Source organism: Paramormyrops kingsleyae, chromosome 1 (assembly GCF_048594095.1).
Source record: "Paramormyrops kingsleyae isolate MSU_618 chromosome 1, PKINGS_0.4, whole genome shotgun sequence".
Taxonomy (NCBI): Eukaryota; Metazoa; Chordata; class Actinopteri; order Osteoglossiformes; family Mormyridae; genus Paramormyrops; species Paramormyrops kingsleyae.
This window is the reverse complement of record NC_132797.1, coordinates 64,645,951-64,673,571: the sequence shown is the minus strand read 5'-3', so window position 1 is coordinate 64,673,571 and position 27,621 is coordinate 64,645,951. Positions and strand designations below refer to the sequence as shown.

General features: G+C 44.6%; 3 protein-coding genes and 1 long non-coding RNA gene across 5 annotated transcripts; 3 read left to right on the top strand and 1 right to left on the bottom strand.

Moving 5' to 3' along the window:
- The first annotated feature begins 4,217 nt into the window (after positions 1 to 4,217).
- On the top strand, positions 4,218 to 8,242 carry rcan1a (regulator of calcineurin 1a). The gene is made up of 4 exons (XM_023834401.2): positions 4,218 to 4,819; positions 5,831 to 6,004; positions 6,673 to 6,805; positions 6,896 to 8,242. Exons 1-4 carry the CDS (start codon positions 4,733 to 4,735, stop codon positions 7,045 to 7,047), a joined length of 546 nt encoding a protein of 181 aa, XP_023690169.1. The 5' UTR covers positions 4,218 to 4,732; the 3' UTR covers positions 7,048 to 8,242.
- Positions 8,243 to 9,636: 1,394 nt separating this feature from the next.
- dnajc28 (DnaJ (Hsp40) homolog, subfamily C, member 28) lies at positions 9,637 to 13,515 on the top strand. 2 transcript variants are annotated; one of them, XM_023834758.2, is made up of 2 exons: positions 9,637 to 9,753; positions 11,827 to 13,515. In XM_023834758.2, exon 2 carries the CDS (start codon positions 11,848 to 11,850, stop codon positions 12,982 to 12,984), a length of 1,137 nt encoding a protein of 378 aa, XP_023690526.1. In that variant the 5' UTR covers positions 9,637 to 9,753; positions 11,827 to 11,847; the 3' UTR covers positions 12,985 to 13,515. The 2 variants fall into 2 exon arrangements, with proteins under 2 accessions (XP_023690526.1, XP_023690517.1); XM_023834749.2 differs by lacking the exon at positions 9,637 to 9,753 and adding an exon at positions 10,957 to 11,102.
- Positions 13,516 to 16,356: 2,841 nt separating this feature from the next.
- mab21l3 (mab-21-like 3) lies at positions 16,357 to 21,288 on the top strand. The gene is made up of 7 exons (XM_023835902.1): positions 16,357 to 16,404; positions 16,782 to 16,922; positions 17,017 to 17,088; positions 17,256 to 17,547; positions 19,655 to 19,836; positions 20,530 to 20,724; positions 21,055 to 21,288. Exons 1-7 carry the CDS (start codon positions 16,357 to 16,359, stop codon positions 21,286 to 21,288), a joined length of 1,164 nt encoding a protein of 387 aa, XP_023691670.1.
- On the bottom strand, positions 19,176 to 25,271 carry LOC111856164 (uncharacterized). The gene is made up of 2 exons (XR_002841065.2): positions 25,090 to 25,271; positions 19,176 to 19,826 (listed from the first exon to the last, which is right to left on the bottom strand). It is a non-coding gene; the product is annotated as an uncharacterized lncRNA (long non-coding RNA).
- Between the last annotated feature and the right edge of the window lie 2,350 nt (positions 25,272 to 27,621).

Here is a 27,621-nt window from a genome sequence, read left to right as displayed (position 1 = left end):
ATTTTCCTTTCATGACACCCAGAAAAGTGATTGGTAGCCTTTGTTGGTGGAGGGGCTTGAACTCTCCATCAGATTCCCATCCTACATAACCTGCTAGGAAGCTTCAAACGAGTGAAATTATTACTTTATGAGGAATAGTTCAGGGCAAAATAAAAAAAAAAACAGAAAAGAAAGTACTTGTGATATGGAAGGCTGTTTATTGAGGAAGTGTATGCTGACCCAAAGTGATTCAGAAAAACACAGGGCCGGCACGCGAGATGGAACACACAGGAACAAGGGTCACAGTCATTCCGTCACGACGTTCTCAGAGCCCACATTCCTCAAGAGGACCAAATACATGCTTGAAAACTGGCTGTCCTCGTGTGTCATGCACACTGCCTTCTGCTCATGAGCCCACACATTTAAAAAAAAAAACGACACTCCACTTGACAGAGTGCTCCAACAAGGAAGCGGCAACTCGTGCGGCTTTTTTTAAGAGTGAGAAGCTTCTCACAGACGTTTTTAGTAAACACAGGAACTGACATAACCAAAAAGCACAACTTCTGAGTCACATTTTCCTTTCCTGCGCTGACTCACCTGTTTCTATCCTTACCCGGGAGAGTCAAAGAAATCCATTTACTCATAAAACAAGTTTGCCTCCTGACGGCCGACGTAATTCTGGGATAGCAGACGTTGATAAAAACAATTAGCTGCGTTACAGAATAAAGGTCGTTTCCTGGCAAGCGCACTGTGAGTCCCGGCTTGCTTAGACATTTGTCACTGGCTTTCACTCTTCGAAAACTCCAGAGTTAGAAACAGAGACAACATCATCGCTGTGGCCTGTTCAGTTACGTCGAGCCATCAGTGGAATTCCTTTTTAATCTAATTTTTGAGTGGCATTCCCTTTTAATAGCGAAACACAATAGCCCAATATAGAAGGGCTTAAAAAAATAGCTTTGCAGATCTGACCAACACTCTGCTATCACTGAAATGACATTTTAAGCGACCCCTCTGGTCAAAGTCAAAGTCCTTACCCCCTTCAGTGCTCACTTCCCATGACCTTGCATGCATTCGCAGTAGGAATCGCAGTCAGAAGCCACTAACCCCACACTGCTCTCTCACACAATTACTGATTCGGAGAATGACAGGTGCATTGGACTAGCTTATATACAGTATGCATCAATCACCTTTACTGGGGTCTGCACTCGTGCTCGGCATGGCTTATACTGACAGCTGTCCAGAGGGTTTGAGTCTGTCTTTGCACGGGAGGCCCTAGTAACAGGTTCTGAGGATTGAAAACCTTGTTTTTTTTTTGTTTTTTTTTTTAAGTAAAACACGGGGGACAAAGAGAAGATGAATGACTACTGCTGTGAGGCACAGGCAGTTACTGTGAGCGAACAACACCCGGCTGTACTGTACTGACTTCCATACTGGTCTGAAATCTAATATAGGAACTGGCCTACAGACAGGAAAAAGAAGATGGGCAGGAAAGTTAATGCACGTGTCTTTTTACTGCCGGTCATACATCTGGCATTCTCAGATTTTCCATTTTGATGAGATGCTGCTTCCAACAGTTTGACACTCAATGGACAGGAAAGGCACATACCAACACACACACACAAACACACACACACACACACATCTGTACTCATATCTTTCTGTGGAATATCATTTCTATGGGCAAAACCCTAATCCCAATAATGACACCCCTACCCAGCACTAACCTTAACCATAAGTAACCGAACAAAATACAATTCTTTTGGCATTTTTATTTTTTTTAATTTTTTTATTACAGTCACAAATTTTTATAAAATTGAATTTTTCTTTGTGGGGACAGAAAAAATGGTTCCCACAATGTCAAAATAACAGGTTATCACACTGAGAGGGACACTGGGTCCCCACAATGTAATGCATATCTGATCCCCCACACGCACACACACAGCAAAGCCTTGCATTGTTCTAACCTGCTGAACAAAACCCAATAAGCTCATGCCAAATAAGCTCATTGTACTATAAAGAACAAACACTTCTAGCTTTGAGATGAATGTGACTGGAACGTTCCTCTCTTACGTACAGAGCAGAGGAACAATGAGGCCTTTAAATATCGACATCTGTGAAAAGATACTTAAAGTGCCTGTTTACTTTAAATTACATTACACTATGTTTGCTGCATTATATTTACCGTTTCCTGTCACATTTACACCGTCGGCCACAGCTCATGGTCCCTGAAACTCCCCTTCCACACCGGCGTGACGTGTGATTGAACATGATGAAGTGTGAAATCAACATCGTCTCTGAGGATGGAGAGTGAGCCAAGCGAGGGGGAAACAGCTTGTCAGCCATCGCTGGCCTGCACACACACCCCCCAACTGTGCCAATTGAGAGGAAAAATATATATATGTGTGTTTTTGTGTGTGTGTGCGTTTGCCTTGGTTAAAATAAGCCTGACAGTGATATATTGCAACCACTCAAGACTGAACTAAAATTGTAACTGCCTCATGATTCTGCTTCTGCAACTTCAGTTGTCTTGGAGTGGAAAAAGAAAAGGACACAATGTTTTTTTTAATCTGTTTATTTGTTGTGAAAAATCAAGAGTCATTGACTTATCTTCTACAATGGGCTGGCAGCTCCACTGTTCCTCCCACACACACCCCCCAAAACACACACCCCCCAAAACACACACCCCGGACTCCCTCCTTCCTACTTCACCTACTACACACACCCCCAAGAATCCCCTTTTCCTTCTTCACCTCCTACACACACTCCAGAACCACTCCTTCTCTCTTTACCTCCTACACACACCCCAGAATCCCCCTTTCCTTCTTCACCTCCTACACTCCCCAGAATCCCTCTTTCCCTCTTCACCTCCTACACACTCCCCAGAATCCCTCTTTCCCTCTTCACCTCCTACACCCACCCTAGAATCCCCCTTTTCATATTCACCTCCTACACATACCCCCCAGAATCCCCCTTTCCCTCTTCACCTCCTACACACCCCAGAATCCCCCTTTCCCTCTTCACCTCCTACACACCCCAGAATCCCCCTTTCCCTCACCTCCTACACACACCGCAGAATCTCTCTTCACCTTCTACACACCCCAGAATCCCCCTTTTCCCTCTTCACCTCCTACAGACACACCATAGAATCCCTTTCCATCTTCATCTCCTACACACACCCCAGAATCTCTCTCCCTCTTCCCACCCAAACACCAGAATACCCCTTTCCCTCTACACCTACACCCACCCTAGAATCCCCCTTTTCATATTCACCTCCTACACATACCCCCCAGAATCCCCCTTTCCCTCTTTAACTCCTACACACCATAGCATCCTTTCCTTTCCATTTTGACCTCCTGGACATACCTCAGAATCCATCCTTCCCTCTTCACCTCCTCACACAGCCAGAATCCCTCCTTCCCTCTTCACCTCCTACACACACCCCAGAGTCCCCCTTTTACTTCCTATACATGTCAAAGACCCCCCCCCCAAACCTTTTGCCTAATAAAACAAGATGCTCTTCATTTGTGTGCTTCTAATCCGCTGCTTAAAACGAAACTGAACTGATCCAAATGAGATAACCTGATCTGATACTGAACGCATTACCTTTCACCTTGTTAATCTGTGCAGCAAGTGTGGCATATTTGCTTGCGTATGTGTGCGTGTATGCGCGCGTATGTGCAAATGCGTTTGTGTGTGTACGCGAGTTGTGTGCACGTATGTATGCGAGCACGTGTGCGCGCTCAGTGGGTAATTCTGGGAGGGGGGGTGGGGGCTGGCTTAACTTAGCATTCATGGAAAGTGCGCTAACGGGTTGCTTGATAACAGCTGTCTCTCCACACAGTTCAGCTGATTGGTATTTTCCATTCGCACTAGAACAGGCTGTGAGACAAAGGGGGGGGGGGGGGAGCAAGTGAGAAACAGAGATTAATGGGACAGAAGACAGGGTTATGTCATTTTTTTCCAGTGGTCTTTCTGCTCCTGTTCCTCAATTTTTATTTTTACACCACGACTTTCTTATCTCTCTCTGCCTCCCCCCCCCCCACCTCTCCCTCTCTCCCTGACTCTCTCCCTGTTTCATTCTTTTTCTCTCCCTCTCTCTCTCTCCCTCTCTCATTCACATTGGGTGACTGCACGTTAGTCAGCAGGGGAGGGACTTTCTCCTGCTGCAGTAAGTAGTCCCCACCCCTAGGGGCGGAGCCCTGCAGTCCTGGTGTTAAAAGTGGAGGGGGGGGCGGGGCCATCACTGGCTCTCCTATAAGAGGCAGACAGCTGAGACCTGGCGAGTGTGAATCTGAGACACCCAGTCACCTGTCAGTATTGTAAGGACACCTTCTGGAAGGTTCAGTACGAAGACGTTTGCTGCATTTCCTCTGCACCGTTCGGCACTGACAGAGGGGAGGGGAACACACTCAGAAGAGCCTGGACTGCAGAGTGAATATCTGGGAAACAGCTGCATCTACTGTTTTTTTTTTTTTTTCATTTCTCTCCAGCTCTGGGCTTTGTAGAACACTGAGTTCTTTCTCAGGGCATTAGGCATTATCTCAGGCATTTTCCATCATTCTTACGATCGCCCAGCTCGCTCTCCACCCTACAACTGCAAACCATACCTGCAAAGGAGGTAAAAGGACAACAAAAAGATCTGTTTGGTGTGAATCAGCCTCACTGATTGGACGGAGTGAGACAGACGGATCCTTTTTGCTGACACAGCCTTCTAAGAACTTTTGACCCTACGTCCCACATCAGAGCTCCAATTATGCACCTGAAAACCACAAAGCAGGATAACCTCTGCCTGGTCGTCTCCCTAGAGGACCAGGAGGTGTTCAGCAGGCCTGAGGTCCAGGTAAGATACGTTTGACCCATTCTGCTGCATCCCAATCCGATCTGTGATAAGCGTTTCCATGGTTTCCTCGCTATGAGCTCTTGGCGAGGCTTATTTTCTTTGGGAGAGGTCCTCTTATGTGCCAGTTTGATTGATACAATGCAGTGAAAACCTGAAGCGCGTTCTGGAATTAAGAATAGATATTCCCATAATAGGGAGCATTGTTTCTTAAGGCAAATAAGCTCAGTGGAGATTTCTTCCGCCCTTGAGGCCAGAGTACAATAAAAGACAGACAAAATGTTATTATTAAACACGGGTGCTGTATGTCGCACCCTGAGAAGAGATCACCATCGACAGAAATGGTTCAGTCTGTGTGATGCCAGTGTGTTCACCTTGATGGTGCCCCTACTGTTGAGATCAGTCTGGTTATACCATTGCCCACAATCCTGTGGCGAGCCGGGGGGGGGGGGGGGGGGGGGGGAGGGGTGAGGGGTTCAGCAGCTACCTCAATAAGGGGCACCTCTGCACATATGTGTACCTGCCAGATGGCTTATCTGTCTGTTCATCATAAATGTACATACGATGTCATTAGTGGCTAAGAAGTCTGGGAGGTAAACAATCCAGTTAACTGTGTTTTGTGGTTTTAGGCCAGGAGTTTAATTACCATAATAACATAACAATAACAGAAATATTACAGAGACTCTAGGTGTTGAATGTAAATACAAATTACACAGACTGGCTATGGTCAGGGCTCAGGGCTAATTTTATCTTTCTTGTCAAAACTTGTTGTTGCTTCTGGTGTCTAGTAATGACTCTTAAGTCTGGTCCAGCATAAAGGTAAAAACATTTGAACCATCTTGTTGTTTTGAATGAAATTAACCTTTTAAGTCCCTCGCCCACCCTTACTTAAGGGTATTTTTTTAAAACTTGACAAAACTAAGTGAAATGCTGAATCGGATGGTGGCAGCAGCCACACGAATGAAGAGCAGATGTTTGTGGCTGTGTGTCATGGCCGGTTTTCTCCACGCCCAGGCAAAGTTCGAGGAGCTGTTCCGCTCCTTCGATGGTGGGGTCACGTTCCAGTTCTTCAAGAGCTTCCGGCACGTCCGCGTTGCCTTCAGCGATGCACTGGCCGCCGCTGAGGCCAAAGAGAGGCTCAACAAGAGCGTCTTCAATGGGAAGGAGATGCGCTTGCATTTCGCCCAGGTAGGTTTGGCTCACTCCTACTTCTCATCCTGCCCAGTGCACAAGAGGGCGCTGACTTCCTCACTCCATTGTACTGCCCCACCATTAATTACAGCCCCACTCCACAGAGCTAGCGTATTTTGTTGCCACTGTACTCTACAGGACTACAGTACTTTGCTACTTCTATACTCTATAGGACCAGAGTACTTTGCTGTTACAAATCTCTACAGGACCAGAGTACTACTGGCCTATTGCACATAAAACCGGATAGTCTGTTTCCCCTCATTTCTCAGCACAAGAATCCCCTTTTCCTTCTTCACCTCCTACACACACTCCAGAACCACTCCTTCTCTCTTTACCTCCTACACAGTAACAGGAGAGGGACCCTCCCCAACAGTATGGAAATATTGTTTCACACAGCGGTATTTTAGTGCGCTACCTAAGTAACTTTTCGCAGCTCTCTGAGACATGGCATTTTTCTGCTCTGCCCAGTGATATCATTCTAATAACACCCTGAGAGTAAAAACAGACTATACTAGAATTTACCGGCGTTAAATAACATAAAACCATAACATTAGTGGTTTAATCTGCAGTGAAACAAACACTGACGCCAACTATTGACCTTTTGATTTTGAAGACTGTAAGGAGGTTTACCACTGCCTCTCTGTGTCTCTCCTGCTCGTCCGTAGTCCGTACACATCGGAAGCCCCCGTCTGGAACTCCCAAAGCCTCTGTCATCACTTCCTGGGTGGGAGGAGCCACAGGATGCTACTCCCATCCTCAACTGTGACCTGTTCTGTGACATCTCAAAGACCGATGCAGGTATGTCTGTGGGAGCAGCTACACACACAGCGATGCCTCCAGAGTGGTCAGTTTGGTAGTACAATGCCTTTCTCCTTTTGATTCCATCAGGGGAGGAGTTTGAGCTGCATTCCGGGACCCCCACCACCCCAAGCGTGGTCGTCCACATCTGTGGGGGTGACGAAGCAGAAGGGGGGAGACAATCCCACCCCAAAATCATCGAGACGCGACGTCCCGATTACGTCCCCGCCGTCCTGCACTGAGTGACTGTTCCACGTCAGTCTCCTCCTTTATTGCTAAGGGATTGCAGGTCTTTCAAGGGACATGCAGCCCCCATCCCACCACTAGTGGGAGCCATGTGACAGAGCCCAGCCCCGACAGATACCATTCCTGCCATTGCAATTTCAGTGAGGTTTTAGTCTATAACACTGTCTTTCTGCCCTGGAATCACACAGACCCACGGGGAGAAGACAAATACTGAAAAAATATATATAAATATATACACTACATTTACTTCTTGCATGAGAAATGTGACAAGGATGTAAGGGAATGGATGGGGAAGGGGGGCATTCTGGACTTTTCCGCAGCATCATTAATATGCTCATTCCGTCCTCGCCCTGTAACGGAATGGGAGATCCAGAAAGACTCTTGTTGGCATGTCATGTCAGCCGTATCATGTACAGTGCATAATGTATCCTGACAGAGAATGTGTTTCCGTTATTCTGGCAATGCTGTTTCGGCGACACTTTGTCCTGCTTTAGCCATCACAGGATCAAAGCGACGCACATACCTTCCTGCACTCTTAGCTCTCACACCGCCTCATCCACTTATTTTGAACACTTTAACGGTGCTGTGTTCCAAATCACCGTCAGCTTCGCCTCTTGTGCACTGAATAATGGGGAGCCTGTGGTCGTCCTGCTTATAGCATGTATATTTAGCACTTGTCTCCGTATGAGGAACGTTCCCACGTTTGCACATCCGTTCGTACATGTCTGTTCAGCTCTGATTTACCCCTTTGCATCCCGGTCTTCTGCGATCCTGCCATTTCCACTACAGTATGAAACCCTGCGCTGACTGAAATGCTTTTGCGAAGAGACGCAGCTAAAACAATGCATCCGCGGCCGGGCAACCATCACTAAACACTGTGCATCGTAAAGACTATTTGCATGCTCTGGACTTAAAGCTTCGCAATGCCTGCAAGTGGTTTATGTGGTTCTTCTACAGTACTGAGCCTGTTACAACATTTGCATCGCCAGGCATCACACTGCAGAGGTGCTGGACAATGTACTTTAACTTGGGTGACTTGCATAAACCTGCATTCATGCTGTTGTATTTCAAGTGCTTTAACAGATGCCCTGCACTTGTTTGTATTTTCAAATGTCTATTAAATGTAACGTTTAGTCTGGAGATTAAAATATGCCAACTTCTCTTGAATAAAAACCAAACATGGAAACTGAACTTGTATATGAAATTTGAGTTGTATATTTGAGAACACTTGCCAGGTTACTAAGAATACCTAGTTATCTCCGTGAAATCGAGCAAGTCAGATTACTGGTAAAGAGTCTTACAGCTCAATACTTAAAAATTCCTGTCAGCCCACATTCACCATCAGACTTATGAATACATCCTCTTGCTGTCACCTTGGGTACATTTCTTGTAAATCAGTGCTGCCTACTGCAGAGCACCTTGGGTAACTAACGTAGGCAACAAGCTACAAGCTAGACCAGGGTTCTTCAAATCTGGCCCTCGATTCCAAATCCAGGCCTTTTTTTCAGTTCTCCCAGGTAGTTAGTTTAATAATTGCTGATTCTTATTGGTCAGAAGCTTCACACCTGACTAACAGGTAAAGGAAGGCTGGAAGACCAGAAGCGCTCGGACCTTGATTTGAATAACCCTAGAGCTATACCAAGGCTCTGGGCCTTTTTAGCTTTCTTACTAGAACTTCTGTACACTAGTGACTTCTCTGAGCACTACTGTGCACCAGTATGGGGGACCAGACCAATCACTCATGACCCACATATCACCGGTAAATACCAAGCATAAAGGTGACGGTTACAACAAGTAACAGTGGAAATGTCTTGGGTAATGGGATCAGTTCTCCTTCAAATACAAATATTAACACATATTTAGACAAATACAACATATCTTAAGTATGGCTCTGAACTTCTATCTCATATCTCAAAGTCACACTGCCCTCTGCTGGCAGAGATTTATTTTTAGCATCAAAGAAAATACCAAAAATCTCACCACTGCAGCTTACGTAAGTAAACAATTGCAGGGATAACAATCTAAGAATTGCTCGTTTGCAGTAAACTCCAAAATAATAAGCGTTATTATGTGATACTGAAATAGTATTGTGTGGCATTGTAACCTAAATTAAGCAGCAGCAATCAATAATTTGGTTCTGCAATGCAGTGAAAACAGTAAAGATGGGGCAGACTCTATAATTCGCTCTTCTCCAAAATATAGATTTCCACGTTCTAAACACATACAATTTATCCCAACACGTATTTTATATCGAATGTTGCTTGGCAAAGCTCCACCAAAACACAGGATAGAGACACAGGAGATCAGGGATAAGTCACCTAAATGGGGAAAAGAAAACCATAACACAAAACATGAATGGTACCCCTTAAAAGAAAATTCAACCACCTTTTACAAACCACCTAAACCGGCCACATGAAAATCCCCGACGACTTATAACACTGGGGCTAAGCCTTCTACTCTATTCCTATCTCCATTCACTCCTGCTTATGCTGCCCAGCTGAGCCTATAAAAATCCTAACTGGCAATTAGTCTCATTCAGGCCAGCTGGCTTTCATGAACTGGGCTACCTGTGAGTACGGAGCTGCTGATCATTCGTAACGGAAAGCCAGCGGCTCGGCCAGACCCAGCGGCCTGCTATGCAGCTCCGCCGTGGCGATCATTAAGCTTTCCACACAGATTCCGCTCATGGTTTCCACATGACAGTAATTACCTTTTCCAGTGACTGTTCACATTAAGCGGAAAAAAACAACGCCGACGGAATTTTGGGAGTGCTGTTTCCGCCGAATTGTGCCTTGCGTATGGGTACCAGATGTGTTTTAAGCAAAGCTTAAAATAGGTTTTCTAATGTGATACACGGTATTATTACATGAATGCATTTGTATATGCTACCTGACCACGTCTTAAACCAACAAGTTAATCTAAAAAAAATAATAATTAAATATGAGCGGGTAGTAGAGTTGGAAAACATGGGTTTCTATTTTGATGGTTCCTAGATCAAGCCGCAAGAAGGCACTTCTTGTATTAAACGAGGGAGATTAACAGGCGGTCCAGTAACTCATCCAGTTATTTAAATGGCTACAACTTCGCCCCAGTTTATTATGTTTATAGCATCCGCTAATGAGGGAGACGGTCTATGCTTATGCAGCCCAATTTGCGTGCACTGTACAGTTTCTCTGACCGTCTTTATCATTCAAACTCTGAACTCTAGTCTCAGGGTAAGAAGCGATTTATGGCAAGGGTTACTGCCGCTAAAATAAGTCCATTTACGTAATCGGTGTGGCTTTCAGAAAACTTTTAAAATTATGGCGTTTACAGTTAATTTAACAATTTTCTAATTAAACATTGTTGGGGAATTTACATCAAAATAAATATTGCAATATTATTGGTAAAAACAGGAAGGATGTATTTCGAGACATTTACAAGAACAAGTAAATGGTTAGAAATTGCAGCAGTAACATTACAGGTTTAGGAGGGTTCCTGAATGATGCAACATGAGCGCAATCTATCAACTCAAGCAGATTTCCCCAGTTTCATGTAAATCTTCCTGCCCGCCCTTGCAGTGCCGCAACCTGAGTCGTGCATTTGCTAAACGCAGTTAAACTAAATGTTACGTTTAAAAGCGCTACCTCTGCACCGCAGTGCCACACACTCGTTACCAATCACAACAGCGTTTCAGAATTATAATCTAAATTCTCCGACATATTAGTATATCATTTTGGATAAACGATATACTAATAAATCATAGACTAAATATACCTACTCTAGATTGGTCAACGGAAAGATATAATATGCATTTTAATTAACTATCGCATATCGCATATTGACTAGTTATTAGGCACATTGTGATTGTTAGGACAACATATCCCAGAATGCAGCGCTATTCACCTGACAATAACACTCAGGACCCCGTGTATGAGACGTCATTGTCATTGCCTGCTAGTAAGCTAGCAAAACAGAACGGGGACGTTTTATTTTCCATTTTTGGAAAAATGAAATGACTTACCGTCGGTTATATTGTTCACTTTTATGAACCAAACAGCTGGCTAGCTAGGTAAATCACTGCCATTACTTTACGAAAAAAACTTACTGACACTAAAATGATAATTTATTTTAATTAACGAAACAAACAGTCAAATGATTAAAGGAGTTTTGCTTTAAACGTACGCTTATTTTTTATCACTTCTTTGGATGTGAATGTGAATTTGGACTCAGAAATATGTATTGTAGCCTGCTCGCTAATGTCACAAGTTCGTCCTTGTTTGTCGGCCGGGAATTGAAATAACTGCAACGCAAGCACGCATTCACCTTTAAAAGCGATACGTGCGGAAATCGATTGTTGTAACAGCGTGAATGCGTACGTATTTTATGTGCATTTGCGCCAATATGACAAGAAATTACCGTGCATTTTAATCTTTATATGCTAATTCGTACGTCATTTGCGGTGTAGAGGTTAAAATGCACGGTGATTTCTTGTCATAGCGGCGCAAATGCACGTATATTTGCGCTGTTACATTAATCGATTGCCGCACGTATCGCTTTTAAAGGTGAATGCGTACTTGCGTACCAGTTATGTCAATCCCTGTTGTCGTCAGACTGCATGGGTGAAATGTGTTCCGGAATGATTTACGGGATTATATACAATAAAAAGGACTAAATAAAAACGGGGCCGAATACTGAGTTGTACAGTTTTGATCAAGTATAATTTAGCATGTAATAGATGATGTTGGAGTTATGGGATGTGGTCAGGATCCACATACCTCCCCTTTACTTTACAGGTGTTGTGGTTGTGATTGAAGATGAGCTGCGCCATACTTATTCTGCGGCTGCACCGTGGCGACCATGTCAGAGCCCTGCGACCCCCCTGCTACCTCTCCCTCTGCCAGCTCAGTCATGCTCACCCTGTGAGGTATAACTTGCGGGAGTGCTACCGTCTTCTGCAGCTGCCCGAGGATGCAGAGGCCAGTCATGCCCAGGTGAAGGATGCCTACCTCCGCATGGCCAAACTGTACCACCCCGACTCTGGGGTGCCCACGGCGGATGCCGCCCTTTTCTCCCAGATCGAGGAGGCCTATCGCACTGCGCTGGCACATATAGCAAGGCGGCAGTCAGCCTGGCAGCAGCTGGAGGCAGAAGAGGAAGAGGAGGATAGACTGAAGACACAGTCGCCCCAGCATAGGCATTACCTCAGCTACGATGGCGTTGGCTTGGGCACACCCAGCCAGCGAGAGCGTCAGTATCGCCAGTTCCGTGCAGATCGGGCCACAGAGCAGGTGCTGGAGTACCGGAGGCGGGAGCTAGAGAGGGTGGCCGCTGCAGATGAGGGTGCCATGGCGGCACAGGACGTACACAGGCGGAGCCGGAAGGTTAAGATCACGCAAGCAGTGGACCGGCTAGTGGAAGACCTCATCCAGGAGTCGATGGCCCAGGGTGACTTCCACAATCTGCCAGGTTCCGGAAAGCCCCTCAACAAGTTCAATGAGAATCCGTATGCCGACCCTATGACACACAACCTCAATCGCATCCTCATCGACAATGGTTACCAGCCGCAGTGGATCGTGGCTCAGAAGGAGATCCGAGAGACGGCGGATAAGCTGCGAGCAGGGCTGCAAGGGACCCGGGCGAAGCTAGGAGACCCCTTGACCCCAGCAGAGGAGCTAAAGTGGAGACAGTGCTGCCAGACTTTCAGTGAGGATCTCGGCAGGCTCAACAAGAAGGTGGATAATTTCAACTTGATAGTGCCTCTGCTCAACAGACAAATGGTCCACTTCAATCTGCAGCGTGAGGTGGACCGGGTCCGAAGGGCTGACCAAGAGGGAAGACTGGAGAGGGAGAGGGAAAAGGAGAGGGAGAGACTGGCAGATGTGGAGAAAAGGAACTCGTCAGAGACGGCTAATCATGGACTGTTCTCTTGGGTGCTAAATCTACTCCGATAACATTTCTGTTCACATGCACTACACATGAACTGAGCTGGAGGTTCACGCAATCTGGACATTTCTGTACTGTAAATCAGTGTTCACTGGGCCATTTCTGAAATCTGATAAATACCGTGATCTTTTTGGGACTCAAGTTCAGCATTCTGTCTGTCCTTAGAAGTATACATCCATTTGCTCTCTATTTGCACATCACATGCAAAGATTGTATTTTAATTATAATGTCTGAACTTCCACTGGCTGTCTCATTTTATGACTGCTAATTAAAAGATCTGACTGCATATTTTATGAGTTTTTGACTGTTGGCCGGTGTAGACCTTGCTGCACCCCCTTTAACCTTCCTGGTAGTTTCCCAGAATCAATCTATCCGGGAATTATTAGTATTGTTCTGAATCCATGTCTTCTGGTGAATTGCGCGTAATGTTACATCTGCAGTAAATCCAAGTATTTTAACTAGTTACCTGCTAGATATTGGTACCAGTCAATATCACAATATCACAATAACAATGGTAAATAAAAAACATTGCATAACAATTCTCCTAGCCTTGCAGTGAATCTCTTGATATTGATTTGGCAAACAAATTATTTGTGCAAACATGTTTTTGACCTTCTCTGTACCCATTGAATCATTAAAATAAAATATTTTTTACACGTCCATTTCAGGGATGTGGTAACTACAAAGTTTTTATTGCATGCTCTACACAGCATGTTTATGTTGTTTACTTTATATTTTCTGGAGGAAATATATAAAATACTAGATATTTCCGCCTAAAAGTCTGTTTGCAGGTGCATATATTTGCATAAATAAAAAAGCAGGAAAACAAAAGAAAAATAGCATTTGGTATTGTACTAATAGATACAGGCATTTTTTGTTTTCCTCTAGAGGGCGACAAACCGCCATGTCCTCTGGATTTCTCTGGAAAGGAGAACGTCAGGTTTGGTTCCCAACCGTGTAGTCTGCTTACTCATTCGTTTACACTTAATGGTTTATTATAAGAAATGAAACATCACACACAAAATCACAACTGACAAATGGGTGCTGTTACATTATTACACAAGTGCCTCATTTAGAACAAGTATTGTTGCGGTGTTACACAAGCCGCATATGCTGCATGTGAAGATAGCAAACACTGCAACTGCAGTAGATTTTGTAGTTGCTTAGCAACCCTCCCCCCCAGCTCCACCACCACTCACTGATTGAATCTGACGTGTTAACGGGTGAAAAAGATACAGGCAGCTTAATCTTAGTGCAGGTGAGATATTGGAGACTCTGGAGCTAATGAACACTTCAGTAAGATTAGAATTTTAAGTTAATAATTGATCTATGCTTTATTATTGGTTGAATGTGCCATATTTCCAATATCATTTATACTATGTATATTGAATGTATAAAAAACATGCATCCAGTATTCATAGCTCTGACATCTATATATGTCAGTATTACGCTCAAGGGAGACATGGTTCTTCCAGGGATTGGGTTCTGCCCAAGTAGCAATGTAGTATAGAAACAGTTTAAAGAGACAAATACCTCAGTATATGTATTATAAATGATACTGCGATATAAAGGTATGACGCAAACCTGAAAGGTTTTATTGGGTGGCAGAGGTGGCAGCTTGTGTCCAGTTAAGCAAAGAGGACAGATAACATGGAATTGTCGTGCAGCATCGCAGTGAGCATTAGCGGACTTGACGGCGTTGTGCTGGCAGGAGTGTGCAGCCAGTCCCTCACGCGTCGATGTCATCGACGCTGTCAGAACGCATCATTCTGTCCCACTTGCTCTCCATTTCCTGGCTCCCCTGCCTAGACATCTGGATTCGCCTGTGTGTGTGTGTGTGTGTGTGTGTGTGTGTGTGATGTGTGTATTCCCGGAAGGGTTACAGATGTGGATTAAGGATGAAGGGATCAGCTCTCCATGTCTATCAGTCTGGAATACTCATACAGGAGAAAACCATTTTGTTGGTGACGGAAATAACCTAAAATTATCAAAATACGTAGCAGCCATAGAAATAAGTGACTGACAACCTTGTCTGCAAGGCACCAAAGTGATTCTTTAGCATTTATTCATTTAGCGGATGCTTTTATCCAAAGCAACATGTAGCTGAGAAGGGACAGACGGTTCCCAGAGCAATTGCAGGTTAAGAGCTTTACTCAGGGGGCCTAATGGTGAAATCACTCCCCTGACCGTGGGATTTAATCCAGCAACCTTCTGATTTCACACACCAGCCCCCTTAAGTGTTTTAAAGCTCATTCCCTTAGGTGGGCCTGCATGCCGATGGACCCAACGCCACTAAGTCTGACTGACGTTGACGGATTTTTCTTGCACCCCTGGGCCCTGGTAGTATACATGTATGGATCTTCATCAGTCGGGTATCTCATTAGGATCCAGGCTGATATTGATAGTCACCTCCTCTGGAAGCGTACAGTCGAGCAGTCATCCATCAGGTGGACCAGGAACAGTGGGAATGTATTTACATAATGACAATAATCAATCACTGAGAGCACATCGCGTTTGGGGGGAGGGCTTCATGAGGTTTCAAGCCTAGTGGTTTTTATTATGGAAAAGCATGATTTAAAAATAAACAGATTCTTTTATCTTGAAGACATTGCTCATTCTGGAATAAACTATTTAACATTATAGCATATGCAAATGAATGGTACCACAGAATTTCATCTTTTCGGCAAAAAGTTACTGATATCTTGTGGGCTGGCTAGATAAACTCCGCTTTGGTTCCCAAACCTCTCCTTAGGGGCACCTCAGCCATTCCATGTGTTTGATAAATCTCTCCACCAGCTCAATTAATGAATTAAATAATTCAATGGGGTATTGATTAGCCAGACGAGGTGGGGTAGTGGTCGAGTCAAAAAATACATTGGTGTATTGGACGGTTGCCGTAAATGCTGTGGCAATTTTAGGAGATATCTTGAAATGGCTAAGCTGACACACTTTGATAAACATAGTATCATAGTTTTACACCAACATGAAGATCATTTATGCATTATTTTCTGTGACTGCCTAAAATTTTTGCATAGTACTGTATATTGAAATCGTTGCATGTTTAATAAAAAAAATATGACGCATTAGCAAACGTGAAGGCCTACAGAACTATGCAAGCCAGCTTAGCTTGTGAAATCAATGGTATAAAATCAATGTGTAGCATGTTGAAATGCACTTTCCACCCAAATCCATGTCACAGTGCAGAGCACCGCGGAGTGGAAAGTTTCTGAGCGGAATAGCATCTACCTCCGAGTGATGGGCTTTCAAAAAACAAGATTATGCAGCGTGCTCTGAGGAAAACATAGCGAGGACAGTCACACGGCACCCTGAGTGACACACTGTGGATGGAAGACAGTGAGCAAAGGAAGTGAATGTGTGAAATGGCAGAATTCACTGAAGAAGACCTGGACCAGTATCTACAAAATCAGGTAATTATCTCACATACTGGGCGTAACTTCCATCAAAGAATGTACATGTTCAGCTTACCCCAGACTATTATATTCAGGATTTCTGGAAGTTTTTCAAATGATATGCAATTAAGAGACAATTTAATTAAATATTTATATTTGTTATATTTACATTTGACATATTTAGTGGACGCTTTGTCCAATGTGGCATAAAAGTAAGGTAAATAGTACATTGCAAATTTATACCACAGAATTCCTCCAAGGACCATGGCTTATATTCCTGTCCTAACCCTAACGCCTCACACTTTCCACCATTGAGGTGTCTTATGTTGATTGTACTTAATACTTTGATTTTTACAATTTAATTAGAGCGTAATACTGTATTTTACTCTGTGGAGGTCGACCTCAGACACAGACAGGTCTCAAAAACAGTGGAGGAGGTTCAGAAGATCATCAAGGACCTGACGTCTGAGGTCAGCGTCAAGGACGGTCGCTTTCAATCCATCTCCAACTCCGGCGTCCACAGCGACAGCCTCAAAGTGAGGACACACCCAGAAGAGACATCTTTTTTACGTGCCTGTGCATTGGTCTGCCCTTGGGTCGAAGTTAATGATTTTATCCTTCGGTCCATAGGATCAACCTGCTTTACTCGCCAAATGGGCCACATTGCTCAGGGGACGGTGTGCGTTCAATCCAGCTATCCAGGTAACATACAACGCCCAGGAGAGCATACACAACTTCAAATGCAATTCAACTTGAGAAGAACTGAGAGATAAGAGATAAACTTAAGGAGTAAATAGTTTTCCCAGCTTTTACTGCAATTATCCAATAACCTGCTTTCTGAACGGCAGCTGATTGCATGTATCCCCCAGGTCCTAACACCCACCCAGTTCCTCATTTCGGTGCCATTGAGGGGACTGACGGGATACAGGGAACGACGGGCCCGGCGGTGGCGCTACTATTCGCTGAGCGGGTCACGGCGGCAATCTCCAGTCCGTGAGCCGGAGAAGCTGCACCAATGGCTGGAGCTGGACAGCTTCCTGAGCCCCACGCAGGAGTGGCATGATAGCCACGTCGCCATCGAGGGTGACATCGTGCCAGCCAAGGTGGTCAGTGTCTTCAAGGAGCAGGTGGAAGAGGCCGTCAAATCCCGCAGCTTAGCCAGTGAGTCATCCTGAGACACGATTCTCTGAAGTACATGACTTTAAACATGAATGGCAGCGTGGTAGGTCAGCTGATATCCTTGGCGTCTTTGTCCACGTGTGACAGCACCCTTTGGTAGAGTGAACCTTCTCTCATACTACCTGCTTCACTGGATAAACTTCAGTTATGGTTGGCTGATAATGTATAACATTCAGTGCATCTATATACAGTACTAGAAAAAAATTAAGAGGCCACTCTATCTTTTCTAAAAATCTAGATTTTTAAATCCCGATTTAATCCTCGTTTTGCTGGCAGAAGGCTACATTGTGAAGCAGGCCGCTCCCAGGCTCAAAGACAGCAGTACAGAAGAATAAGGTGAAGCAGGAGACACTGGAAATGACCAAAACCCAGCCAGGTAGAGGGCAGAAGCAACTGTATAATGCCAGAGATGACTGTCAACTTATCTCGCAGTACCTCATGATTCGGAGGATGACATCAAGTGACCTTCAAAAAGGATGGGAAGTATTATTGGTGTGAAGTGCACTGCTAGGGCATAACATGCTCCTAGAAGCAGAACTGAAGTCCCATAAAGCAAAGAAGAAGCCCTTCTCCAGTGAGCAACAGGGAAAAGCAAGGCTGGAGTTTGCAAAAAAATGGACATTTTACCCAGGCGCATACCTTTGAATTGAGAAATGAGTGAAATTGAAAATTTTGCTGTGGTCTCTCCATTTTTTTCAGCGCTGTATGTCCTTGTAACATACAAAGTGTCCTTGAGTAAATGCTTGAGTAATACCTTAACAAATGGATCTACCTGAGAGAATCGTACTAGTGGTGTGGAATGGGGGCACAGAGATATCTATCCAAAGCTTTCAGGCATCAGGTGACTCAAAACAGAACAAGGTGTCCAATCACAGCTAATTTTCCCCAGTAGCGCGTCAATCGACTGACCCCGTTAGTCTGTGCAGTCTCTATGGGCATGGGACCCAAATCATTGAACCCACACCACAGAAGAACGGACTCAGTGGGTCGCCTGGTGTCCTGTCACGACCTCTGTGAACTGGGCCAGCTGTCTGGTCCAGTAGTGGAAACCACCCAGTTTAAAGATACAGTCATTCTTCCAGGTAACAAGTGAGGTTTTAGGTACGATCAGAATCTCTGGAAACTTCTCTAAATGACCAAAGGATAGATAGACAAGATGGGTATCAGTTCCAAGAATCTGTCTAAAAGCGCTTCAATGCGTATTTGGAGCACATGCTGCACTCTCACAAGCCTCCATGTGCAGTACCAGCGTTTCAGCTCCCATTACTTACGTTAGTTTTGTTCTGTCACAAACAATAAATCCTACGGCTGAGCAATGAAGGGCAAAATAACAGAAGCCACCCAGAACTCCCTGCTGGACACATAAATCCAGCATGGAGCGTTAAAGTGTTATGTGGGGCTTTTTGTGCACTTTGTCTTCCTTTTATGGTGCTAATCCCCATCCGTCAGCCCCAGGGCACATCTGGAATGGAGTTAATTACTTTTTCTGGCTGCTCCCAGCTTTCCCACACAATCTATATATCCAGATGTACACATACACACACACACACACACACAGTCTACACATGGAAAGGGTGTGGAGCACAAAAGGGAGGTCCTTCACGCATGTGTAGGTTTATGAAGATTTAGCTTTATGTTACAGAAGACTCACACTATGGCAGGTGTGAGCCTCATCCAGAAGGTGGAGCCATTTTGTTTAATCAAATCAAGTCAAGTCAAGTGGAGCTTGACTTGTCACACCAACCATATTCAATACACTGCATACGGCAATGCGAAATAACGTTCCCCATGCCTGTGGGGTTACATATATATACATATATATGCAGTGGTAGACTGGACAAGCTAAAAAAAAAATCAATGACAACATTAATACACAATGTAGAAGTAAACAGTGATTAAAGTATGAATGTTTAGAATGTTTAGAGCATGCAATGATAGAAGAGTACATAAGTTTTATGCAGGAGTAAAATGGTGAATGAGTAAATAGATAAATAATAATAAATAAGAGGTATCGGTGATGTAAATTCACCGGCACAGATGATCGATGGATGCAAAACGCTTGATGTTTTGGCTTGTTCTGGCTTGCCAGGTAAAGTCAGCGTCCTTGACACGATGGGCTCGGTGGTCCGTGTTGCCGTGGAGACATCAGAGGCCCAGATCGAAGTGGAATTGGTGCCGACGGTGGAGCTGATGCACTCCTGGCCCAAGAAGGCTCGCTGGCCCCGGCTGCTCAAGCGATGGCCTCCAGCGGATCGTGTCCGCTGCATCAAGGTGAGGAAACCAGAAAAGCTGTCACATGACCAGGGATCAGGAAGGTCTGTCGCAAGGTAAGAGACAAGGCATGATCACCAGATGGTGAGAGAGTGAGAGCCAGTCTTCAAAGCAAGCCTGTTTTTCCTCTGTAGATTTTCTTTACAGTGTATTGGTTTTCATTAATAAAATCTCTCATGCGGTCGGTGGTTAGCACCTGTGGGAACAGGGTTTAAGTCTCCACCAGGGTTCTGTGTATAGAGTTTCATGTTCTCCCGGTGTTGCTGTGGGGTTTCTTCTGGGTACTCACAGATTCCCCCACAGTCCAGAAACATGCTGAGATTAATTGGAGTTACCTAATTATCGGTGTGTGTGTGTGTGTGTGTGTGTGTTTTTGTATGAGAATGCAATGGGTTGGTGCCCCATCCTGGTTTGTTCCCTGCATTGCACCCATAGGCTCCGGACCCCCCGCGACCCTGAATAGGACAAGCGGTGGCAGAAAATGGATGGATGGATGGATGGATGGATGCAAATCTCTCATGATGTGATTGAAGTCATCATTTAGATAATTAATCATCTCATTTTGTTATTCACTAATTGAGGGAATGTGAACCCTTAAGCTATTACACAGTGATATCAAAATAAACACATTCTCCTGAACCACTATATGATATGATAACCCAATGGAACTGAATCGATCTTTCCCCCTGACAGTCCTTTGGATTCAATCTGCTGGCTACGTCCAACTACCACTGGCTGCTGTCCTTCTCACGGGCAGAGCAGGTGCTGCTAGGAAGCATCGACGAGGATGGGGGTTGCCGAAGGAAGTGCTACCGGATTGTCCGGCAGCTGAAGGAGGATGTCTGGTGTCCCGGCAACAAACCTACCATCACAGCCTACCATCTACAGGTACCAGTCACTCTGCTCTTCTTCACAATCCAGTGCTCGTGTCAAAAAACACTCAAACCCACCATCACAACAGCCCAACCATGTTCTCACCTGATCTTGAGCACCAACAGAACTCTCTTCTTTGAAACCATTCATTTACTTTTGACTTCATGTCATGTCAAATTTTTTCATTCAAGTTTTGACATCATTGCTAATGTGGTTGTGATTGTGTAGAAGTCTGATGGAGTTCATCTTTGGGTCTGTTACCTGTCAGCACAGTGGTTGTTTGGTCTTACTGTTGATCTCATTCCCCTCACCTCCATTCCCCCACCCTCCACCACACTCTGCCAGAACCTGCTTTTCTGGACCTGTGAGAAATACCCCAATTCCAAGCACTGGAAGAACCTGAAGGAGAGCGTCCTGAGGCTGGTCAGGAAGCTCCACAAGTGTGCTAGCCAGCGCTACCTCAAGCACTACTTTGTGGGCTCCTATAACCTGCTCAAATACACTAACACCAATGATCTGGATGACATGGCCAGCAAGATCTCCACGTTCCTGGACAACCCAGCTGCCTACATCCACTAACACCATGACTTTTAACACAAAATTGGAACACCTGCACTCAACATTCATTACTTCTGTTATATTTGTGGCATGTATGCTGAGAAGTAGACCAGTCCTGACTGCATTAGATATTTATTGTTGGACCAAAGGGTGTCATATGTTCTTGAAATCTGAAATGGCAGTTTCTTAGCTGTTTTAGACGCTGTAATAACCCACTCATCAAATAAATTGGATTAATGTTGTCTTTTCTGATACACATTATGTTTCCTGTCTGGAATAATGTGCCGTCCAAAGCAAGAGGAACATAAATTTTTATTATCCTTAGAGGTCATTCGCACTATCCTGCTCTCAAAGAAGCCGTGCTGGAAGACTTTCAGTTGAACAGTGATATTTTTATAACATCCATTTTTATTACAATGCTGGCAATATCACACAACAACCTGACTGACTCTAGAACTGTATCCACACAATGAATTATGAATACAATATCTTACATCCCATCCAGGGTTGTGTTCCATTCTGCCTAGTTCGGGACCCAGCACTACCTCCCCCGCCCCCGCCCACATTCCACTGATGAGGATGAGCAGATCAGCTCTCATTAGGTGCGGAGGGCATATAAATTATATACAAATACAAATCATTGGTAATGTACAGTTATCATGTATCATCTACATGTACAGTTATCTACTAAAGCCATACATCGTCTTAGAAGGAATTTTACATTTTTTCAGCATTTGAAGATATGAGTTTGTGAAAAAAAAAGAGCTGATCACGTTTATGTTGACCTGATGAGCAGTTTGAAGATGGATGGATGGATGGATGGATGACGGACGGACAGACGGACATCTATATTGAGGTTTGCTTGCTGGGCACACCAATGTTAGCTGTCCAATTAGACCACTAGATGGCACTTGTCACAAAGCAATCATCCTGTCTACTCGACGTCACCTCTCATTTAATGATCTGCCAATATATCCACAAAAAATATAGGGACACCAGCGAGAGGATTTCTACATTTAACATAAGTCAGTGGGTGGGGGCGCTATTAAAGTTATAGTCCACCCACGACTAAATCCATGTTCTAGTCATACTCATTGGTAAAATAAGATGGATCTTTCTCAGTCCCCGGTGAGAATTTTTTCTTGGCAGCAGCATAACAAATATATTTTCCAACACAACTTTCTATCCCAAAGAACTTAAATAAATAACATCCATCCATCACCTAAACACTCATCCTGGGCAGGATCTTAGGGGAGGCCAGGCATACAGGGCGCAAGACTGGGGTGCTAGTCTATTACCGAGCACATGCACAGAGATTAAGGACAATTTACAGGTTTTTTTTAGCTTAGCTACATGCCTTTGGGCCCACATGGCACAGGGAGAACATGGAAACACCACAGACTTGGAGAGATGGCCGGGTTCCACCTGTCAGCCCTAGGGGCATGCCACAGATGGCATTGGTGGAAACATTGAGGTCTGTCACTAAAAAATAGATCATTTAAAGAAGGATTCGCAGAGCAGTCATCTAGATGGTAGTTTTCAAAAAAGTATAAATAAATCAACAGAAACATTTTGCGTGTGTGTTAGAGACATAAAGAGAGAGTGAGAGAAAGACGAGAGGTAACATACGAGGGGTATTAGTGACAGTAACCCAGTCTATAGGCATTAATGGGGGCCTGATAAGCAAAGGATTCTGGGAGTATAAGCAAAAAAGAGAGAAATGGAGCGGACCTGAAAGGCAGCATGTCGCAAAGAGCTGAAGGGAAGGAGAATGAGACAAAGGAGCGGACAAGACAGCATCTATTTACCAAGCGAGGCCGGTCACAGAATGGTGCTTTCATTCCTATTCTATTCAGGCTTCCTTTTCCCAGAAGTGGGATCATTTACACTATATCGTTCCGGCACTGAATCTATGTACAGCATTAAATCCCGCTGGGAACTGCAGACATTTACTTTTGAGTATTGAATGTATAAATGTTTAGTTTGGGAAAATATGTAGCGCATACATGTTATTAAGGTCTAGGATTTATAAGCTTAATATCCCGCTGCTTTTTCCACAGTATCTCCTCAGGCCAGGCAGTGAGCCAGATCGAGAGGCAGTCACTTCCCCTACGGTTTCAGAAAAAGAGGAACAAAAGTAAATTATAGCTTAGCGTTTGTTGTGCCCTGACGTCATGCGTATTCCCAGTGTCACCAAATAAAAGGACTGTAGAAGGTCAACCAAAAAATGCCCTTAATCTGCCTACTAGAGAGAGGCATTGTGGGTGTGGGCCAGGTTAGAGTCATTGCACATACCCACCGTGGTTAGCAGCAGGAGTGGTGAATAGGTGCAGTCCTCTAACTGTAGATGTGTCTATATTAGGATCTGGTTCTTTGGAGCCACACAGCAACTGCAGCAGGGTTGAAAGCCCCCCCTAATTTATTTTTCTGAATATATTTAATGCGCCCTTCCCAGCTCGCATGCCAGGATGCATGTTTCACTTCTTTTCACAGGCTTTGGTGTGTCGGTGCTCGATCAGTAGGGTTTTTTGTGGATTTCCAAGGCCTGTGTACTGTAAGAATCTTGTTCATCGCTCCAATGCCTTCGCTCATGTAGCACGACAAAGGGCGCGAAACCAGACACCTTAAAATGCAGCTGCACTTCGTGATCCGCTAAACGAAATGAAACAGCTGGCTCTTCAGGTAGCGTGCCGACGCTAAGCGCATCGCTGTCCGTTATATATCCGTATTTACGGGTCGAGCACCTGCCCCCCGAAAAGCCTCTGCATGGCCCTGTTCCTCCTGTGAATTTTTCTCCACCCTCCCTTGGTCCTTGGGGGAGAGAGCTATTACCCACTTTTAAGTAATTGTGGTAATAAGAGCCTAGCGAAGTGGTAATGTAGGGGCAAAAACCTGCTCGTAATGGGATCGATTTTCATCGGTTCATGTCCAGCTCTCGCAGTATGAGCGTCAAACACTATTAGCCTTGTTTCCTGGAGGTTAAAGTCAGAGAATATGAAAGGAAGAAGCTGTGTCATCTAATGTACTAATGCTCTGATAGACTCTAAAAGGTGCCCCCCCCCCCTGCTCTCCCCATCCGTCATGCTGTTGTGGATCCCCTCTAGGTCCCTCTTAGGCAGTTGAGCAACTCCTCTCCAGATTCAAAGCCTGTGACCACCCCCTACACACACACACACTTCACCCCCTGTGTCCGTGGAAACTGCCGACCTCGGGGGTCACAGTCATTTATGGCGGACAGGAAGCTGTCCCAAGGAGCATCCAGACGAAACGGAGGGAGAGGGCAGAGCGACGGGGAGCACAGCCATGGACGGGAAATCGCCCAGAGAGGCGCTATATATGGGGGACTGTGGCTTTAAATAAGACCCAACTCCGGGTGGAAAACAGGGAGGGAAAGGATGGAGACAAAGCGGAGTAAACTACACACATAGTCATTAAGAAGGAGCCAGCAGGCATCCCGGGAGGACACTGACACATAAATTATTTACTATTATCCAGAACCCACCAAACAATAAAACCCGGGAAAAGCAGAATTATTTGCCTTTCTAGCAACACAATGGGACTCAAGAAATATGTTTGTGAGCCCCTGGTTTTGTCTTACAGATGCTTCCCACCAGCTGCAGATGTGTGGAATCTGCGGGAGTCATGGGGGGGGGGGGGGTACAGCTGACATTATTATTATTATTTTAAATTTTAACCATGAGGGATACTTGCGCGCACTCTTCTTACTCTTTACGTCATAAAGGTTTATTGTCATTAAAAACAGATAAAGCTTTGACCGCATAATGTCTGATTCTGAAAAAAGTTTGTGACAGAATTCCTCACCTTCACCCTCCATCGACGTCGACGTTCGTGCCTGATTCTGGCCCTGTGTCCTTTTGTCTCTATGTCACTTCTTTGTTTTATATTCTTACTGGTGTGAAATTCTTACACTCGTGCTGATTCCGTCTTAAACATCCCGAGTGGTGGAATTGCGAATAGGTAGCAACAAACCCAGTGACACCCTGGGATCTCTGGCATTGATTTTTTTAGCCGTGGGGGGGGCATACATTGTGCAGATTGTTAAAAAAAGAGATGTGGAGATGCTGGCTTAAGGGGCCGATAACAGCACACAGGCTCGGCTAATAATAGCCACGCGGCTCATGTGCACGACAAGGCGCCGCGCCGCGCCGCATGCGAACGTCAGGCCGCCATCCGAATCACCATCTCTTATAGCCGCCGCAAGATATTTCCAGCACATCTTATTATCTCTGTTTCCCAACCCACCCCCCTCCCCCCATGCCCATCGTCTGCCGCACCCCCGATTGGCTCAGGTCTTCATGGGACGCCAAGTGACATCTGTGTGCACTGCAGGAAATCAGGGGGATTCGGTGTGACTGTTTTAGTAGCTATCCATAATCTCTATGTCAGGGACAATGATTCCATTACGGACCGACTCTGGCCACACTGGGGTAGCGGCAGAATATTAACCCCGTGTTTGCCAGTACTTGGCTTTCCTCCTAGCCTTCAGCCTTCTATAATGATATTATATCCTATTATGTTTATTAACATAATATGCATATTTTCATTCAGGAATCTCTTGAAGATTTCACAGATACATTACAGACTTAACGCCATACTTTGTATGCTTTAAATCCATTACAGGGCTTGGGGGGGGGGGGGGGGGTTGTGGGGGTGCTGGAGACATGACTCACAATGTAGGACAACCTGAATGGAATTCCTGTCCATCACAGGAATATCCATCTTTTTTATGCATACTGCAGCAAGCAAGAAAAGCACCGAGAAACATTTATTCAGTGCAAAAGATAAGATGCAAGACAGTACGCATGGTGCAAACCCAGTACACAAATGCAATCCTGTGAAACAAGATACTATAAAGTATTGAAGAAATTAAATCTTTCTTACATTGTTCATTTGGTCTGAAAATCCATTATTCTGTAGGCGTTAGCAGTTTAGACATAACTGGTCATTTAATTAAATATTCCATCCACTTTCCATAAGCGCTTGTCTTATGCAGGGTCGCGGGGGTGCAGAGAAGCTGCCGACACAAGGCCATGAGTAACCCCGGATGGGGCACCAACCCCCACACACTCACGCACCATTCATTTAATTAGATATTTATTAAAGTAATTGAAATATTCATGAGGTAAGCAAAGTAAAGAAAAAAAACAAAAAAAAAATGATTGAGCATGTATACATAGCACATGCCATCAGTAAAACCATTATAATAATTACTAATAGTCTCATATTAGGTTTGTTAATACCTTTGGTGATTGTCTTGGTAACGCTTATGAACCGGCAAGTATTTATGGGGGGGGGGGGGCAATATTATTTCTGACAAAGGAAAACAAATGGAGTGAATGAAAGGAAATGATTTCCACTGTCATTTAAAAAATCATGAAGACCAACCAACCCAAATATGTATACATTAATGGCTTCCCTCTGAAGGCGCATTCCTTATGGATTCAGGGGCTTACAGGAAGTGACATCACACGATGTCTGCCTTTTCAGGTTGGTAATAATGGCAGCCTGACTGCATTAATGCCCCTTAGCCACTGCCTCACTCCATTAATGTTGAAAGTGCTTCTGGGTCCCACCCAAACAGGCAGAAAAATGAAAGATTTAAGACATGAAGCACTAAAACAATAAATGAACAATCATCATCGTCAAAGGAACCAGAACTTTTGGCTGGGCAGCCCCCCCTTAGTATAATTGCAATTTTCCAAAGTCGGACAAACTCCAGATGGACGCCTTGGGCAGAGTTCGCCGTTTCGTGACTGCAGGGGCGGGGCCACTAAAACCACCACGAGTGACAGAGAGACGAGATAGCGACTGATGGGCGAAGGAATGTTTTTTCACAGTAACACGATGACAAATGTTGCACTAGTTAACAAAACTCACCACTTTTTAAAATTTTAAGCATTATGCAGTTTCAAGTGCAACTGCAATGCGAATAACCAAATGCTCTATGATTCTCCTGACACTTCAGGTATTAAAATACTGGAGTTTTAACATGACAGTGGTGTGTACCTGTATCTGCCTGTGTATGACAGTGCGGGGGCTATGCAGCATACTAGGTTTATTTTTTAACTTTGGCTGCACACAGGTTTTTTCCTCTTTTTCTTTGAGCTTGGGGTGTCTCATTTACTTTGTTTTTACTCACTTTTAGCAGCCTTCCAGCAGCCTGTGTTCATTTCCAAACGAGCCAAACAAGCTCTTTATCTGCTGCAAGATCCCAAGAAACTTGCAAAGACTTGCATGTAGACTGAGGATGTTGATCTGTTCCTCCTAGGAGGGAGACTCCAGTCGACTCCTCACTCCAAAAAGCCCCCCAGAATCTCCTTTCTCACTAGTCGC

Bases quoted from the DNA above. Each gene is read 5' to 3' on its own strand.
- rcan1a (XM_023834401.2), top strand. From the start codon at position 4,733: ATGCACCTGAAAACCACAAAGCAGGATAACCTCTGCCTGGTCGTCTCC. The intron at 6,005-6,672 runs GTAGGTTTGGCT...GCTCGTCCGTAG, and splicing joins TGCGCTTGCATTTCGCCCAG to TCCGTACACATCGGAAGCCC. The intron at 6,806-6,895 runs GTATGTCTGTGG...TGATTCCATCAG, and splicing joins CATCTCAAAGACCGATGCAG to GGGAGGAGTTTGAGCTGCAT.
- dnajc28 (XM_023834758.2), top strand. From the start codon at position 11,848: ATGAGCTGCGCCATACTTATTCTGCGGCTGCACCGTGGCGACCATGTC.
- mab21l3 (XM_023835902.1), top strand. From the start codon at position 16,357: ATGGCAGAATTCACTGAAGAAGACCTGGACCAGTATCTACAAAATCAG. The intron at 16,405-16,781 runs GTAATTATCTCA...TACTCTGTGGAG, and splicing joins ACCAGTATCTACAAAATCAG to GTCGACCTCAGACACAGACA. The intron at 20,725-21,054 runs GTACCAGTCACT...ACACTCTGCCAG, and splicing joins TCACAGCCTACCATCTACAG to AACCTGCTTTTCTGGACCTG.